General features: G+C 36.4%; 3 protein-coding genes across 3 annotated transcripts; all 3 read right to left on the bottom strand.

The window, feature by feature from the left end:
• Positions 1-2,346: 2,346 nt before the first annotated feature.
• Positions 2,347-4,785, bottom strand: LOC110696122 (GDSL esterase/lipase At4g10955-like). Its single transcript, XM_021873408.1, has 3 exons — positions 4,552-4,785; positions 4,042-4,162; positions 2,347-3,532 (listed from the first exon to the last, which is right to left on the bottom strand). Exons 2-3 carry the CDS (start codon positions 4,128-4,130, stop codon positions 2,551-2,553), a joined length of 1,071 nt encoding a protein of 356 aa, XP_021729100.1. The 5' UTR covers positions 4,131-4,162; positions 4,552-4,785; the 3' UTR covers positions 2,347-2,550.
• Positions 4,786-5,219: 434 nt separating this feature from the next.
• Positions 5,220-7,742, bottom strand: LOC110696121 (GDSL esterase/lipase At4g10955-like). The gene is made up of 3 exons (XM_021873407.1): positions 7,388-7,742; positions 7,002-7,099; positions 5,220-6,734 (listed from the first exon to the last, which is right to left on the bottom strand). Exons 2-3 carry the CDS (start codon positions 7,097-7,099, stop codon positions 5,744-5,746), a joined length of 1,089 nt encoding a protein of 362 aa, XP_021729099.1. The 5' UTR covers positions 7,388-7,742; the 3' UTR covers positions 5,220-5,743.
• Positions 7,743-9,239: 1,497 nt separating this feature from the next.
• On the bottom strand, positions 9,240-11,068 carry LOC110696120 (GDSL esterase/lipase At4g10955-like). The gene is made up of 3 exons (XM_021873406.1): positions 10,963-11,068; positions 10,567-10,688; positions 9,240-10,330 (listed from the first exon to the last, which is right to left on the bottom strand). The coding sequence occupies exons 2-3, from the start codon at positions 10,656-10,658 to the stop codon at positions 9,337-9,339; spliced, it is 1,086 nt and encodes a 361-aa protein (XP_021729098.1). The 5' UTR covers positions 10,659-10,688; positions 10,963-11,068; the 3' UTR covers positions 9,240-9,336.
• Between the last annotated feature and the right edge of the window lie 6,591 nt (positions 11,069-17,659).

Here is a 17,659-nt window from a genome sequence, read left to right as displayed (position 1 = left end):
TCGGGTTGAATTTGGGTCAGGTCGATAACAAGTCGGGTTGATTTCGGGTCGGGTTTGTAACAAGTTGGGTTAAATTCGGGTCGGTTTAGGAACGGGTCGGGTTGAATTCAGGTCAGGTTAGTAACAAGTCGGGTTAAATTCGGGTTTTGATGGGTTAAAACGGGTTTGGATCAATTTCGGTTCAAGTCGGGTTCAGTTCAGGTCAATAATTTGTTAGTTACATTCTAGTCGGGTCATCTCCAAATCAGTTCATGTTCGGGTTCGGATCTCACATACTCGGGTCAACTGGGGTCTAGGTTTGGTTTTAGGTCGGGTCAGGTTGGGTTTGGGTCACCATTTTTTCGAGTTCAGATGGGTCGGTTAATAATCGGATTTGAGTCGGTATTTTGTGTATGGTCAACTTTTAATAGCTCTAGCATTAATTGTAATTGATCTTAATTGGGTAAAATAGTAGTAGTACAATATGTAGCATAAACTAAGCTCATAAGATAAGTTTCTTACCCCAAAAAAAAAAAAACTAAGGTACTCGATCTGTGCAGATAATTAGAGATAGTTGATCCTGTCAAAAAAAAAAAAAAAAAAAAATAGAGGTTGATCATGAACAATTTTTAGCTAATCTTCAAAGTAAAAGAAATTATTTTGTAATTGTCTCTTGATACAAACTAATAAGGTTATTTATATTTCTATATTACGGAGCCCAATTCATCATATGGGCATATGGCCCATATGACAAAACAACCAAAAGGTCCACCCATAGTTCCCATGTAATAGTATTACTAAGAATACTAACCCCCTAAAAGGTTAAAACACTTTCAGAAACACTTGGTGGTCTTGATCCTTGTTTGGTATTGAGCTTTTTCGAAAGCTTTGTTTTTATAAAGGCCTATTAGATAAATGAGCTTATTAATATTAGCTTTTTAGTTATTCGTATTACAGTATTACACTATCACATACACTAATATAGTTAATACTTAACAATTGTTTACTAAATACTTTTATACAACCAATTATTCAAATCAACTAATATAGCAAGCTAGTCAAACCAGTTAATATAACCGATCATATCAATCGGCTATTAACTAATTGCCTATCAAGGCTACAATTACCCAGACTATAAAGTTTTTTTTTTCTAAAACACCATGCATTTTCAGTGAAATATCCAATTTACAGTGACATAATAATGGAACAATTTAGGACCCAAAGTATTTTGGCGCAGTGAAGCTAATGGTCACGTTACTTTTATATAGAAGGAGATCTAGAAATATCAGTTGGTGGTGCATGAAAGATGGATACTAATCATACTATCTGCAACGTTGTAGACTCTTTATTTGGAGAATTTTTGTATGCTCTAGAATATTCTACTTCATTGGTAGTGTCGAAAGGGTGATTGTGCATACTTATGAGATGTATATGTGTAGAATGTTGTAGGGAATTGTTGTACGTGAGTGTAGAACTCTTCATATTGAGGCTAGAATGTCCAAGAATTATGAAGATTTTAGGCTTAGGAGAAAGTGGCCTATATATATATTGACAGTAAGCTAAGGTTCAATTCTACATAGACAAACTAAATGCAATCAATTTTTATCAATCACTCACTTGTGCTTTCAATCAACTTTCTTCCCAAAGCAAACAATTAGATAATGAGGTAAAGCCTTTGTGCTAGACACAAGTTGTCCTTGGCTAAATGTGGTGCAATGGTAGCATTGAGGTGGTTAGTTGTTGAGTGTAGCATACATGTGGATATTACTATTGTAACTAGCTAAACTAGTCAATATGTGATAGTGTATGGTACTAGCTTAGCTAAATCCAACCTACAAAACAATTGCCTAATGAATTACATTTTATATATTTTATGATGAGATTGTATAAATTCTTTTACTTATTTATTATATATCGATAAAATTATTTGTGATTTTGATTCTTAATTAATAAATATTTCAAAATTTAGAATGGTACTAATTTTCTTCTTGAATCAACTATCAATGCCGTTCACCAACCTAAATAAAAAAGATAAATACATAGACAACATGGTTAGTTGTGAAAGATTACTATAGAACTAATATAGTATTGTATTATTGTTATTAGATTTGACAATTAATAAAACTTATTAGGTTACCTATTATCAAATATTCTAATTTTTGGATCTTTAGATTGTTATTTATTGTGACACTGTAGGAACATAATTTTAATAAATTTCAATAATGTAGCTGGCTTTCTGCATTCTTAATTTTTTTTTGATAAAATTAAAATTTATTAATAATGTTAAATTATTTTTCATATTTAATAAATATTTAGATTTTATCTTTAAAATAAATCGAGTATAATAATAATAATCAAAGCAAGTGTATAAATATGCAATAATATAAAAAATAACAAAATAAATCAATTTATCATAAATATGTATCTATCCACAATTGCATATCAGATTTTATCCAGCAAAATTACACTTAAAAAGTTCACACAAAATTGTCATAATTTGTTAGTGGTTGTAAACATGTAAATTTAGTTCAAACGTTCAACACTTTTTTGCCACTTTCAATCAAAGGAAACTCAATCAAACTGATAAACCTTAGATTGCCAATGCGAATGAGGTTCCCACCATTGAAGAAGACCATGAGCAGCCATCAAATCTTGTTCCTTAACGACCACGTTTTTAGTAACGAAAGCTGATGGTATAAGACGTAACGCCTCACCGTGATCTCTCCCTAATGCACCCGATAATAAACTCAAAACTGAATTCTTTGTTGCAATCTTTTCAATTTTACCCACTCCCCATCCTTCCATCTTTTCTCGATGCTCGAAATACCCGATATACTCGCAACAAATCGGATCTTTCGGGTTCAAAAACAAGTACGGGGTCCAAGAACTAAGTATTGTAAAAGGGTCTTTGTGTTCGGGTGTAGTGTTGTTTTTTGTTCCATTTATAGCAAGAGAAAGACCCGCATTTAAAACGCTACGAGCTATGCGGGCCCCATTTTTTAAATTTGGGTCATTGAGTTTTTCTATTGGGGTAGAGATGTAAGGAGGGTTAAAAAGGTAAGTTTCTATACAAAATCCACGTCTAGCCAACTCTTTGCCCGCTTGTAACGCTATAGCCGCTCCTAAGGAATGCCCCGTTAGCCAAACCTTATTAGGGCCTACTTTGGCTATTATGCTCTCTATTACTTGAAATGCAGCTTGGTACCGCGTGTCTCGTGCCAACCTATTTAAGGCGAGTTTGATATCTAAGTGGAAGTCCCTTTTTCTAGTCTCGGGTCTAACAATCGTGCCTCGAAATGCAATGACATACTTAGGGGGTGTACCTGTTGGATAAAAAATGTTCGGGATGTGGGGTTTGTACTTGTAAATGATCCCAAAAATTGATGAATCGATTGGATCTACTAGGGTTTGGAAGCATTTGTAATGAAAAAAATTCCACCAAATTGGGGCTAATGCATCATGATTTGTTCGATTTTCTTGGCGATCTCTCTCTAGAACAAACACTCCTTGAACCATACATGCCGCAAAAGACCTCCTATGTTCCGGTAATCTCCTACAATAATGAGGTTTGACAAGTATCAATCTTCAATAGCTATCTTTTATTGTTCAAATTTTTATGTTCAACTTTCTTAATTTAACGATTTTTTTTGAAATTTTTGGAAGGTATCGATAAGGTTGATATGCAAAAAATTAAAAACCAAGTACAACTTACTAAATCTAGAAAGTGATTATTTGATTTTAGGACAAACTTAAATAGAAATGAAGTGTGATAGAGTTAAAACTACTTTTGGTACATAACCTAGCATCAAATTAGAACACTCTTCCTAATCTACTCGATTATGAGAGAAATGGGAATGTGATATCAACACTAAATCGATTTATCTACATGATGTTCATTGTTCAATGTATGTTTCTATTAATCATATGATCGCTAAATCATTAAATAGTACTCCGTACTGCATATTATAATCTAGATTAATTGTCATATTTTAACTAACCACAGTAAAAAAAGTTAAACTTTGACCCATATAATTTGAAAAAAGGGGTAAATGAAATAATTACCAATCAACGGAAGTAAGGTGGAGAGGGCCACAAATGTCAAAATTTTCTTTCTCCACTGGCTTTTTTTCTTCCTTCTTCTCCCCCTTCATTTTTCTCTTTATTCAACTATAAACTCTCAACCCTGTTTCCAAAGTCAATGAAACATCACATTAGATTTTACATTAATAATTAAGATTAATCTGTTTATGCAAATCAACCCTTTCCTAATTAGTCATAAAACAATCTCATTTCCAATTAATCCATAATTATCACAAAAATACGACAAGCAACATAATTTAGAGTTTTAGCGGGTCAAAACAGGATCATGAACAAGAAATTGAAGAATTTACACCTAATATACAGATACAATAAGCAATATATATATATATATATATATATATATATATATATATATATATATATATATATATATATATATATATATACAAACATGATCAATCAAATTATTAACATATATGAGATCAAGTATTATATTAACAAAAATAATAATAAGATGACCAAGAAATTTACCAAAGAATGTAGCAGAGTGCTAAAAGTTGCGCTTGATATGATGGAGCAGAAATTTTGCTCTATGAAAGAATGGAGGAGACGAATCAAGGAGTATAAATCTAGTTTTTAAGATAAAAATAATTAAATTAAATTTTTAGTGATTGACCCAGTTTTATTCCAAGCTTTTTTAAACAATTTTTTTCTTATTGAAAAAATGAAAGGAGAAAAAGTATGAAGTAAATTAATGAATTATAGTGGTAAGAGATTTGCTTCTTGTCCAAAGTCAAAGAAAGAAGCGTTTCTAATTTCCAGCAAAAAAGTAACAACTTGGAAGTTTCCTCCAAGAAGTGGTATGAAGCTTTAGACGCGGTAGCCTACTCGTTTTTTTAAATGCCAAATGGAATTTCTAGTTATGTGCACCCGGATGTAAGATCTACGTAGTATTTAACGTTACTTTTCGCTCATTCAATATTTTTGTTATGAGTAAAAGGACCACCCTTGTATAGGAAAGGTTTTGTAGAGAAACAGAGAAAGTTGTCCAACGTGTTATATAGATTACTACCTTCGTTATGTTTGTTAGTTGAATTTACGAGTAATATTTATGAGCTTTGTAGTTTTAATTTAGCCTTTTTTCGCTTTATACAACCGGAAAACATATAAAAATGATCATGCTAATTAACTATTTATAGGTACTAGATAAATGTTGTTAAATAATACTGTAAATATTAATATGGATATATATTGTTTTTTTTTACAATCTGGAGATGAAAGGTTCAAAGTATTTTTTTAGGAAAAATTACGTGTTAAATCATAAAAATTATCTATTGTCTCTATCCAAATTCAATTATAATTGATTAACCGCCTCAAAATGAACTTCAAATACCCATATATTCCACATCAAAATTATCATTTTAAAAAGTTTATTTTTGAATCTTGATATTTTAATTATTTCACTGTATTCCGAACCCATAAGAACAAAATCATAAATTCGTATTGGAGATGATATCTATCACGTTACTTGCTACTTAAAGTTAAAGTTACACTTGCAAACAAGTAATATAGGTTGCCCCAACCCCATACAAAATTTAACCAATGATTATACATTGATATAGTTATATATAAGAAAAAAAAAAAAAAAAATCACACAACTCTTTCTTTGTAGTTACATGAATTTTCAAAATAACATATAATTCCCCTGCATTTTTCCTTCATGTCAACTAATTTTGTAAAGTTGAGGCTGCCAAAAAGGATGAGGTTCCCACCATTGATGAATTCCATGAGATATCTTAAGACCTTGTTCTTTAACAATCATATTCTTAACAACAAATGCTGAGGGAATCAAATGTAGTGCTTCACCTTCTCTTCCTAATGCACCCGATAATAAACCCACTACTGAATTTTTAGTTGCAATTCTCTCAATCCCACCTATACCCCATCCTTCCATCTTTTCTCGATGCTCGAAATACCCGATATACTCGCAACAAATCGGGTCTTTCGGGTTCACAAACAAGTATGGGATCCAAGAACTAAGTATAGTAAATGGGCCATGTTGTTGTGTAGTGTACTTATTTTTTGTACCCTTATTAAGAGCAAGTGTAAGGCCAGCCGTTATAACACTAGTAGCGATACGGGCACCCGTTTTCAAATTCGGGTTGTTGAGTGTCTCAATCGGGGCAGAAGTATATGGAGGGTTAAAAAGGTAACTTTCTATGTAACAACCTCTTTTAGCCAATTCTTTTCCTACTTGTAGGGCTATTGCTGCCCCTAGAGAATGCCCTGCTAACCAAACATTCCGTTGACCAACTTTGACCATGAGGTTCTCTACTGCTTGGAGTGCGGTTTGGTACCGAGAATTACAGGTTAGCCCGTTTAGGGCGAGTTGGATATCCAAGTAGAGATCTCGTTTACGTGTATCGGGTTTGGTAATTGTACCCCGGAAGGCAATAACATATTGAGGGGGTACACATTGGGATGCCATGGGGTGATAATAGTTAGGATTGTGGTACTTGTACACGAAAATCGCTCCAAATGTGGAGGAATCAACTTGATCTACAAGGATTTGGGTGCATTTAAAATGGAAATAATCCCACCAAATTGGGGCTAGTGCATTGTACCCCGTTCTCTTTTGTTGGCGGTCTCTCTCTAAAATGTACACTCCTTGAACCAAACTAGCCGCAACCGATCTTCTATGATCCGGTATTCTCCTGCAATTAATATAAAGTTGGTGCAATCGTTATGCATCGAATCATATATCCAATTAAGAATCATCCACTATCAAAGCAGAATGAAAAAATATGACATATTCTACTTTTAACAACATTATATTAACCAAAGTAACACGGAATCTAACATATTTTACCATCTTTCTTCCCCATTTGTAATTTATACAAGCTTATAATGTTATTTTCACTCATTTGGACCAATAAAAGCATTCACTATCAAATTAAAGGGATTAAGAAAAAGTAAAGTACCAATCAACACAATTAAGGTGTAAGGGCCCACAAATGCCAAAAATCTCCTTCTCAGAGGGCTTCGTCTCTTTTTCTTCCTCTTTATTGTACCCCTTCATCTAAATTATTAGCAAGAAGTTAAGAACAAATTCAATTAGCAACATCACAGCATTAATTAATTAATTTACACATTTTTTGGTTTAGAGATTATTATCAATTATGCAAGTAACATATAATATATTTCAAGGGCACTATTAGTTTCATGAATTATGGAAATAAAACTATCATCAAAGATTTGGCAAAGTTTTAAAGTATGTATGATCAAGCAATTAAAGCAATGCTAGGTGATCTGATTAACATAATTCAAACAAGAAAAAGAAGATTATAAAGTAAAAATAAAAAAATACCTCTAATAAGAGCTTAAAAAATACTTGCCCTTACATTTGGAATAGAAGGAGCTTTAAAATGATGGTGGAATGAGCTTCATCTTTTGGGTGTGAGTAGACTTAAATCTCTAGCTTAAAGAGCTGACTTGACCAAATTTGTGTAATTTAATATAAAGTCAATGAATTTTGCCTCTTCTTCTCTAAACCCAAGAGAGAGAGAGAGAGAGAGAGTCTTGAAGACAAGTTCTGTTAACTCTCATGAATTATAATGGTGAATAGGACAGGTATATTCATGATAGAAGTATGTTGTAGGTCTAAATGCGTATATTTTTGGTAAATTATAAGAACAGAGAAAGTATGCATTAATATCATTTATTTTTATTTTATAAAAGTGAAGATAGTACGAATTCTCGTATTGATTTACATCAATTTTAAAGGTACATACAATCCTGTTTAATTTCAAATTCGAAGTATCTAGAATTAGCATGTAAATGATTAAGAATTTTCTAACATGTTATTAAATTATCATCAAGTGCACGTATTGACGTGACACATATTGTAAACTCTTCTAAGATTTTAAAATAGTGATACCAGTAATCATCATTGTAATGACAGTTCACAAACCTAATTACGTTGGAGTAAGCTGGATTAAAATAGACAATATCAATGATTAAAATATTATGTGTTTCCAACTTATAGGTCAAATTGGTTCTCTAAAATCGTGTTAAGTTTGATGTATAAAAAACATGATTTTAATTTTTTTTTTCTTTTTTTTTAAAGCAACAAGGATAGGGGTGAGAATCGATCACAGGATCTCCTGAAACCGACAAGATTTTAAACATTTCTAATCACGTGGATATATAATGTTAATTAAATACTTCGTATATAACTAATAGTGGCAGAGTAGTGATTCTTATCATGGAATAAAGACCCAACAAAGATCACTCAAAATACTCAATAAAAAAACATGCAATTTCATACAAGTTGCTAAAATGGAATTGAATCATGGAATTTTTTTTTTTATTACTTTTGATTTTTTGAATTGAAGCTACCCTCTTGGACAAGGTATGACATTTTACCATCTAATGGCATCTATCATGACTTGTTTCAATTAGGTGGAGAACGATTGACTAAGTAGTGTATTTGCCTAATTGGTATATAACTATAAATGATTAGCATAGTGGCTCTTTAACTAGATTGGTTCTTTTATATAAAATAATTAAGAGACAAGAATTTAGCCACATGAGGCAAGGTGATGTTACAAAGTCTTAGCTTACATGTTACACATGCATTTTTATAAGATTTATACAAGGTGACATTATATTGGAGCTCTATATTAATTAGGAATGTTAGATAATGGGATGATTAATTAGAGGGAGGTGAGAAGTAGGTGACTTCAAACTTGAGACCAACCTTACCGTCTTAACCAATCTTGTTTCTCAAGTTCCTCTTTTATACTTATAGTTTCAATCAAAGAAATGGAGATTGAATACTTATGGTGTTAGGTTTGAATTAGAAGACTACATTAGGGTTTAGGTTGGAATTAGATTACAATGTTGGGAGAAAAAGTGACAATCTTAGAAATAATCTATCGATCCTTAACTCCTTAGCTTAGCCTACTAATTTGCTATTATGTATGCCATCCCCCCCCCCCCCTCTTATATTATCAAATTTTGTTTCTGTCCATATCTTGTAGTAAAGCTGGATTATGACGTGTTTAATTTTTATGAAGTTAATTAAGAAGGTGGAACCTCATCTTAAAAAATATACATTCAATCAATTGAGAAGTCCATTCACTTTGACTATTACAATTATCTAGTTGAGCTAACAAACAATTTACATGTACAAAGATGCAAGTAATAACAGACAATAATTGAATTGCCAAACATATATATTACCCGAAATACATTAAACAACAATACATTCAAATCATATATAGTAGTTGTTTACTTGCATTGGATCAAGCATAGTCACATACAATTGGTCTCTTGGTACACATAAATCTTAGAGTGCCAATATGAATGTGGTTCCCACCATTGATTAACGCAATGAGCTTCCTTGACACTTTGCACAACATTCTTCATGTTCTTAGTAAGCAATGCCGATGGAATTAGATGTGGTGGCTCACCATCTTTTCCTAGTGCACCTACTAACATACTCATCAATGAATGCTTGGTTACAATTAAATCAACTTCATCCATCCCTAATTCCTTCATCCTTCCTCGATGCTCGAAATGCCCGATGTATTCACAACATATTGGATCACTAGGGTTTACAAATATGCTAGGGATCCATGAACATAGCGACAAATATGTGTCATGTTGTTTTGTCGAGTAGTTATTATAATTTTTTATACCTTTTTTAGCTACCTGGTAGATTCCTGCTGTAACAATACTTTTAGCAACACGGACTTTGCCTTTTATATACGTATTGTTTATCTTTTCTATAGGGGCAGACGTGTATGGTGGATTAAAAAGGTAAGTCTCAATATGACACCCCCTTTTAGCCATGTCTTTACCTGCTTGGAGTGCAATAGCTGCCCCAAGAGAGTGCCCTGCTAACAAAACATTTTTAGGACTTATTTCGAGTATGTTCTCTATCTCTTGAAACGCGGTTAGATACCGGGAGTCCCGGGTTAGTCTACTAAAGGGAAGTTGGATATCCAAGTAGAGGTCTCGTTTTCGTGTGTCGGTTTCCATTAGAGTGCCACGAAAGACAATGACGTACCTTGGGGGAACACCTTGTTGAGGTATAAGAACATGGGGTTTGTACTCAAATATGGCTCCAAATATGGAAGAATCAATTTGATCTTTAAGAATTTTGATGCATTCAAAATGGAAGTAATCCCACCAAGCTGGAGCTAATGCTTTGTTCCCTATTCTTTTATGTTGACGGTCTCTTTCTAACACGTACACTCCTTGAATCAAACTAGCTACAACTGATCTTCTGTGATCGGGATTTCCCCTACACAAAAATTATTATATGATTCAATATTAACGTATATAGTTGATAATAGATCTATCAAAATTTAACTAACTTGAAAATTTAATTTTTTACTATTGTCAATCAAACAACTACTTTCCTATTTTTAAAAAATTTAACTTTTCAGTGTATTTACTATATGTATGTCAATCAAACAACCACGACGCACTAATCAACTGAAACCAAGAGAAAAACGAGAGTAGTTTAGAGGTAACTACCAATCAACTGAAGTGAGGTGAACCGGACCAGAAATGCCAAATTCCCACTTGGAGAATATTGCATCACTATCTTCCCCTCTTTTCCCCTTCATCTTTCATCTATAACTTCGCACGAGAAAATCCTGCCAATAAAATGAAGTCCACACATAATTACTTACCATTATCATTAAACACACACAAACATGCAATTTAGCACAAGGTAAAGATTTTGATGAACATATATATACATACATATATGGGATTTGAACAACTTTTTATTTTTTCCTCTTTATGAAAACATATATCAAACAAAAAACAATTTCATGTAAAATCAAGGAATTTAATAAGAAAATAGCAATATAATGTATAATATATATGCCTAAATAGTTTACACCCAAAAAGAAAGAAAGAAAATACCTTTAAATTTTAGTGCATGGCGTTAAAAGCAAGCCATTATCAAAGCTTTCTCTTGAGGAATATATATAGATCACTCAATCGACTATTGGTGATAGAGAAAGGACCTCCCAAGATACCATTATAATTTGTAATTTTGATTAGTTGATGACTTAAAGTGTGACATGTGTCCTTTTATATTTTTATACATTTTTTGTACCTTTTTTTTCTTTGAGCCAAATATGACAATATTTATGCACATTACACTTACATACATACACTTATGGACTTGTGGTACGGAGTATAAACTATTACTATATGGGCTTATGTGGAAGAATGCTACTTCATTTTGTTTAGAAATATTGTTATGAATTTAAAAAGACACTATAAGTAATAGTTTCTTATTAGGGGTGGTAGAACACCTAACCTAACCCATAAATTAAATAAAGGAGTGATCTTTAGGTGGTCCAATTGTACCCTTAATACACTCTCCCCTTCCTTTTGACTCTCCAAATAGCGTTGACTGCTAATTTGATTCAGGTTAACCTAATATATGTGTATATATGAGAGATCAACATCTGATTCGATAGGACGCCTTCTCCTTACCTGTAAATAAAATAAAATAAACTATATATAAATTCTCATGAATAGTTAGTTTAGTTCATTTTGATACCCTCGTGAATAGTTAAGTTCAATATTTGATATCCTCAAATATAATAAGTAACTAAAAAAAATGCATTCAATTGATTCAAGGACAGATTAATTATGATGTTGAGCCAATTCAACAATTTAATTCAAAAAAAAAAGTAATTGTAATTGTTTACTTTTTGAGATTGAATGTGATATCGTTTTAAGGATGACAACAGATTTCTTTATTAATTCATAAATAGAATCCGTGTTACAATGTTCTTTATTGCAACTTTACACTATTTTAAGGGTCTTTCTACTCTTTGCCCTTTATATATACAAGCATTTCTATGGTCACAATTCTCTTATTGTAGGAAATTATTTTTTGTGTACTTGATCAATCAAATTGTATGTGGCATGCATGCACCTTGCTTACTAAACCAAATAACACCTTGCTTACTAAAATACAAAATAACAATAGTAACAAATAAAAACCATTACTAAATAATTGAAACATATTTACAGAAAATAATAGACAAAGCTAGGTCACCAAGCATTATATGAGGCAGCAAATTGGAAGACATGCTCATTTCTTAAGGCACCCTATATTTATTCATTAAATCCCAAATTATGTTAATACAACAAAATTCGTCCTTTGGATAAATTGGAGAGTCACAATTCTAATTATGGTTATAATAGGAGCTTAAGATCACTATTTTTCCCAAATAATTCACCATCCCTTTCCTTTGTCCCTTGAGGCCTTGATCCTTCTTTCAAAGAGACGAGAACGAGCAAAAGGTAATTTAAATTCAAGTGATAGATATACGAATTATAGCTATAAAGTTTATCTCAATTTTTTTTTTACTACTCTATAGATATACGAAATGTGGATGCAACACAGACCCACTCATACATACCTGGTGCGAATTAATTCCACTTTGAAGGGGGGTGGATGAGATTCGAACCCGTGACTCCCGTGACCTCTGTGTCACACTGTCTCTAATACCATGTTAAAGGATCAACACAACCAAAAACTTAAACTGATGATTGAGGCCCATGAATATGTTTTATACTCTATCAATAAGCTTTGGGCACAAAACATCTAAAACTGTAGAGGAAGTAATACTATGTTGTAGGTAATTGGATGACTTTGGTAGCCTTCAGAAACTTCTACATAGTTTTGAAGACAAACTCCTAGTAACCCAAACTAGGGACGTTTTAGGAAACTAAGCTTCGTTACGAAAGTAATTACAAAAATGGTTGCGTGGCAAAAGTATTTACAAAAATAAGCTTCTGGGGTAAACCGCTGCCTCGGGCAGCGTTTTACTTTCTATTTTTTTTTAAAAAAAAAAATCTGCTATAAAAACGCTGCCCCAGGCAGCGTTTTTATAGTTTGACTTTTTTTTTTTTCCTCGTTTATTTTTTTTTAAAATTAATTAAAAAAAAAGGCAACAGCATAAAACGCTGCCCCAGGCAGCGTCTTATGCTTGAACATAAGACGCTGCCTGGGGCAGCGTTTTATCTGTATATGTTTACAGGTAAAATGCTGCCCCAGGCAGCGTTTTACCTGGTTGACAGCACCAAACCAGTTTCTTGCCCCAACCCTCAACATCCTTCCAACACCACCCCCAACCTCCTTCCACCACCTCCAACCCCTTTCCACTACCGCCCTCCACCACCACCGCCTTCCACCACCACCACCACCTTCCACCACCACCACCACCTTCCACCACCTCCAACCCCTTTCCACCACCGCCCTCCACCACCTCCAACCATCACCTCCACCACCTTCCACCTTCCACCACCACCGCCTTCCACCACCTCCAACCACCACCTTCCACCACCACCTCCAACCATCACCTTCCACCACCGCCTTCCACCGGCTTCCACCGCCTTCCACCACCTTCCTCCACCGCCGTCCACCACCTTCCACCCGACCTCCCACCACCACAACCACCTTCCAACAACCGTTAACCACCACCTCCAACAACCTTCCACCACCACCACCTCCAACAACCTTCCACCTCACACCACTACCTTCCACCACCACCGTTGACAAGTCAATATATACATAAATCAAAACATATTGGGAAACAAAGAACATAACACACAAATGTTGACCGAAAAACATTTATTATATTAGAAATGTAAATGTTATATACCTAATCTATACAAAAATTTTACTACATGAAATAACTAAGCTAACACTATCCCGATTCATCTATCCGGGGCAATTGATCTAGGTCAGGTTGCTCGGCCCTCTGTCTGACACGCCGCCGCCTGTAATGAGTAATGGTGGTGAATGGGTCTAGAGGCGGCGGGGGAGTCAGCTGGCTGGTATCTGGCACCTCCTGGGAGCCGGACGGCGCAGTGCTGTGGAAGGTGTAGTCCTCTGAGAATGTCGGCGTCGTAAAATCACCTCCACAACTACTCTGTCCGAGCTCGAACTGCGAATGCATCGAGTGGCCATCATACGTGTCCCGTTGGGGGACGAGGTAGTCGTGTCCATATCGACGCAAGCTGGCCATGCCCATATCCCGAACCCGCTGGACCTCGTTCCCGGTGGGCCCGTCAGCCAGGCTAAGGGACAGCGCGTCAACCATCGATGCCATGTCTGCCGCCTGCAATAATCATTGATCAGTTATGCATAGAAACCTAAAAAGAGATGAAAATTAATCGGTTGGAAGTGAAACTCACATATCCATAAATCACGTCATATGCTGGATGGTAATGGGTGGAGGGAGGTGTGTAGCTGGGGTTGATGAAACGCCGGGTAATCCGCTGGTACCAGACCATGTACGGATCGTGAGGCTGGAGGACACCCTGCATCGGTACACCGCCCACAACGAACTCCAGTCGCCGATGCCAGAGCTCTACGTACGCACGATGCTCCACCGACCAATCCGTCTCTGCCTTTCCTCGTCGGTCAACCCCGTGCAAACGAGTGCTGGTGTCACATGGCTGAGGGACCGACTGACGTATCCCATATTGCCGCAAGACCCGGTCAGGGAGGTGACTCTCCACAACCTCAAAACAGATCACCGGGGTCCGAGCACGCCACTCTGCCTCATGCTCCAGCAAATGACCAGGCATGGCCTCCACTAACTCAGGAAGGTACGGATCCCATGTCACCTGCACATACACATCAAAAAAACGTCAGTGAACGCTAAACACATCAGACAGTAGAATAATGAGTACAAGTGAAGAAATACCTGGTCCTCAGTAAGTCGGTCGAAGGCGTCTCGGTAGTACGGTAGACTCCTCGCCGCATGGGAAAGTGTGAGTCTAGGGGCAACCCACCTGCATCCGTATGCCTCGTCAGGTGTAGGAAGAGGGGGAGCGTCGTACGCCTGGTACTGCTCGTCTTGATCCAGCTCCCCCGGTCGATGCCTGACTGGCCTACCTGGCCGCCCGACGTGGAGATGCTCCCAAGACCAGAACTGTTACACGAATTAAAACGTAAGTGTTTACTATTCATCTATTAAACTATTACACTAATTGGTGAGTTACCTGAAGGACGACCAAAGGACCTCCGATCTCGATTGCACCACGGTGGGACGCTCGGCATAGATGGCGATACAGTATCGCCAAACAAGCACTACCCCAGCTGTACGAACGGATATGGTCCCAGTCGTTGTCTAACAACTGCAGGTGTAGGAGCTGGAGGTGGCTGCCGCTCTTGTTGCCGAACAACACGCCAGCGACCAAGAAGAACAAGTAAGCTCGGGCGTGTCTCTGAACGGCGGCGTCATCAACACCGTGATGAAGCTCGCCAAAGGTCTCTCGTAGCCAACCTATCCTCAACCGAGTTCCCCGGATATCTTCGGGAGCAGGCTGAACCCCAAGAACTCGAACTACAAGTCCTACAGGATCGACTAACGGGCGTCCTGTCACTGGAGTCCCGTGTATAGGAAGCCGCGTAAGTATCGCGATGTCACGCAGGGTCACAGTCGCCTCCCCTACAGGAAGGTGGAAGGAGTGGGTCTCTTGTCTCCACCTCTCCGCGAGCGCAGTCACAAGCGCTCGGTCGATGGCCCTGAAGGCCATCCGGTGAATTCCTCCAAAACCAGCGAGCTCGATTGAAGAGGATTGAAGAGGAAATTTGGGAAGGGAAGGAAGAGGATTGCGAAGGAGGCGAAGGAATGAAGAGCAAACGTGATTGAAAACGAAGCTCGAGTTTCTGGTTTTACAACCAGACAGAAACGCTGCCTGGGGCAGCGTTTCATTAACAAGATAAGACGCTGCCTGGGGCAGCGTCTTATGTTTAAGCATAAGACGCTGCCTGGGGCAGCGTTTTATGCTGTTGCCTTTTTTTTAATTAATTTTTAAAAAAAATAAACGAGGAAAAAAAAAGTCAAACTATAAAAACGCTGCCTGGGGCAGCGTTTTTGTAGCAGAATTTTTTTTTTTTAAAAATAGAGGGTAAAACGCTGCCCGAGGCAGCGGTTTACCCCAGAAGCTTATTTTTGTAAATACTTTTGCCACGCAACCAAATTTGTAATTATTTTCTTCGGGAAGCTTAGTTTCCTAAAACGTCTCCCAAACTAGTACATCATGATTCATGAGTACTATACTAGTTTTAAAGACATACTTTGTATAAAAATGTATTTATTACATATTTTTTTTAGGAAAATTTAGAAATAATAATCCCAACTTTGCTCCGTTTTGTTTTAATAATCCCAACTTTGGATTATTCTACAATAATCCCAACTTTGGGGGGTGTTTTGTTTCTTCAATCCCTCTAACCGGTTACCGGTTAAAAAGGTTATTTTCATTTTTTTTCATAAATGCCACGTGTTGATTTCTAATTAGCCAAAAATATTGAAATAAAAACAGAAAAAAAAAACCCATCCCTGACCACCCAGCCCCACCGCCCACTGGAAACTCAATCCAGCGGTTCCAGCCACCCTAATCCCCCCTTACCCACCGGAAAATCCACCCAATTCTCCCGCCGGCCAGACACCCCTCCCCTGGTCCCGTCGCTGCACTCCCCCTCCTTCCCCTTTAAAAACAACCCCCATTCCCAGAAACCCCCTCACTCTCCTCGAAAAACAACTAAAATCCACCTCCGCCACTCTAAAAGCCCACGAAATCCCTCCCCTCACCCTAGAATCACCCAGGCCAAGTGATTTGAGGGTGGTGGGAGGGGTTTCGTGGGCTTTTGGAGCGGCGGGGGAAGATTTCAGTGTTTTTTTCGAGGAGAGAGGGTTTACGGGAATGGGGGTTGCGCGACTGGAGGGTTGGGGTGGGTTCGCCGATGCGGTCAGCAGGACTTGGGTGGATTTTCCGGTGGGGTAAGATGGATTGAGGCGGTTGGGGTATGGGATTCCGGTGAGCTGTGGCGGTGGTGGAGGGGCTGGGTGGGGGTTTCATTTTTTTTAAAAAAAAAATTCTTTTTTTTTTATTTTTTTTTTGACCAATCACAATATGACACGTGTCACGCAACTTGTGATAGCAGGTCATTGACTTTTGTTGACCGGTTTGGGATTGAAGAAACAAAACACCCCCCAAAGTTGGGATTATTGTAGAATAATCCAAAGTTGAGATTATTAAAACAAAACGGAGCAAAGTTGGGATTATTATTTCTAAATTTTCCTTTTTTTTAAAGGTGAAAATTAATATAAACACTAAGAAAGTAAGAAGTCCTCCTCTCTAGGGGTATTTATTATGTATTACAAATTAGTGATTTAAAGTGTAAATTGCAATTTTAGCTACAAATAGTCGAGTATGTACTTGTTTTACATGCACAAAAAATTGGTCCAGTTAAATGAGTTTTTGTGATACATGCACGTATTAATTTATAATTTATATACGAAGTATAATTTTTTTTAATAAAATGTTTAAGTTAATTAAATAGTACGGATTATCAAGCTAAATTTGGTCTATTAGAAAATATTGCACCTTTTAACGTTGAAGTTACTAGAGACACTCTAAGGGTGAGGATCTCTTACCCTTATTTGACCCATTTAAGAATGACTCCGACCCAACCGTATCCAAATTTTTGACCCAACCGGCCAACACATCAGTAACCCGACCCACTTTATTTTTAATTAAGTTGAAAAGTGAAAATCAATTAATCGAACTGAAGCCGTAA

Source organism: Chenopodium quinoa, unplaced genomic scaffold (genome assembly GCF_001683475.1).
Source record: "Chenopodium quinoa cultivar QQ74 unplaced genomic scaffold, ASM168347v1, whole genome shotgun sequence".
NCBI classification, from domain to species: Eukaryota; Viridiplantae; Streptophyta; class Magnoliopsida; order Caryophyllales; family Amaranthaceae; genus Chenopodium; species Chenopodium quinoa.
Note: the sequence above shows the minus strand (reverse complement) of the source record. Positions and strands in the feature narration are given on the sequence as shown.

Coding starts and splice junctions, on each gene's coding strand:
- LOC110696122 (XM_021873408.1), bottom strand. CDS start 4,130: ATGAAGGGGGAGAAGAAGGAAGAAAAAAAGCCAGTGGAGAAAGAAAAT. Junction 3,533..4,041: donor CACCTTACTTCCGTTGATTG/GTAATTATTTCA, acceptor TCATTATTGTAG/GAGATTACCGGAACATAGGA.
- LOC110696121 (XM_021873407.1), bottom strand. CDS start 7,099: ATGAAGGGGTACAATAAAGAGGAAGAAAAAGAGACGAAGCCCTCTGAG. Junction 6,735..7,001: donor CACCTTAATTGTGTTGATTG/GTACTTTACTTT, acceptor TATTAATTGCAG/GAGAATACCGGATCATAGAA.
- LOC110696120 (XM_021873406.1), bottom strand. CDS start 10,658: ATGAAGGGGAAAAGAGGGGAAGATAGTGATGCAATATTCTCCAAGTGG. Junction 10,331..10,566: donor CACCTCACTTCAGTTGATTG/GTAGTTACCTCT, acceptor ATTTTTGTGTAG/GGGAAATCCCGATCACAGAA.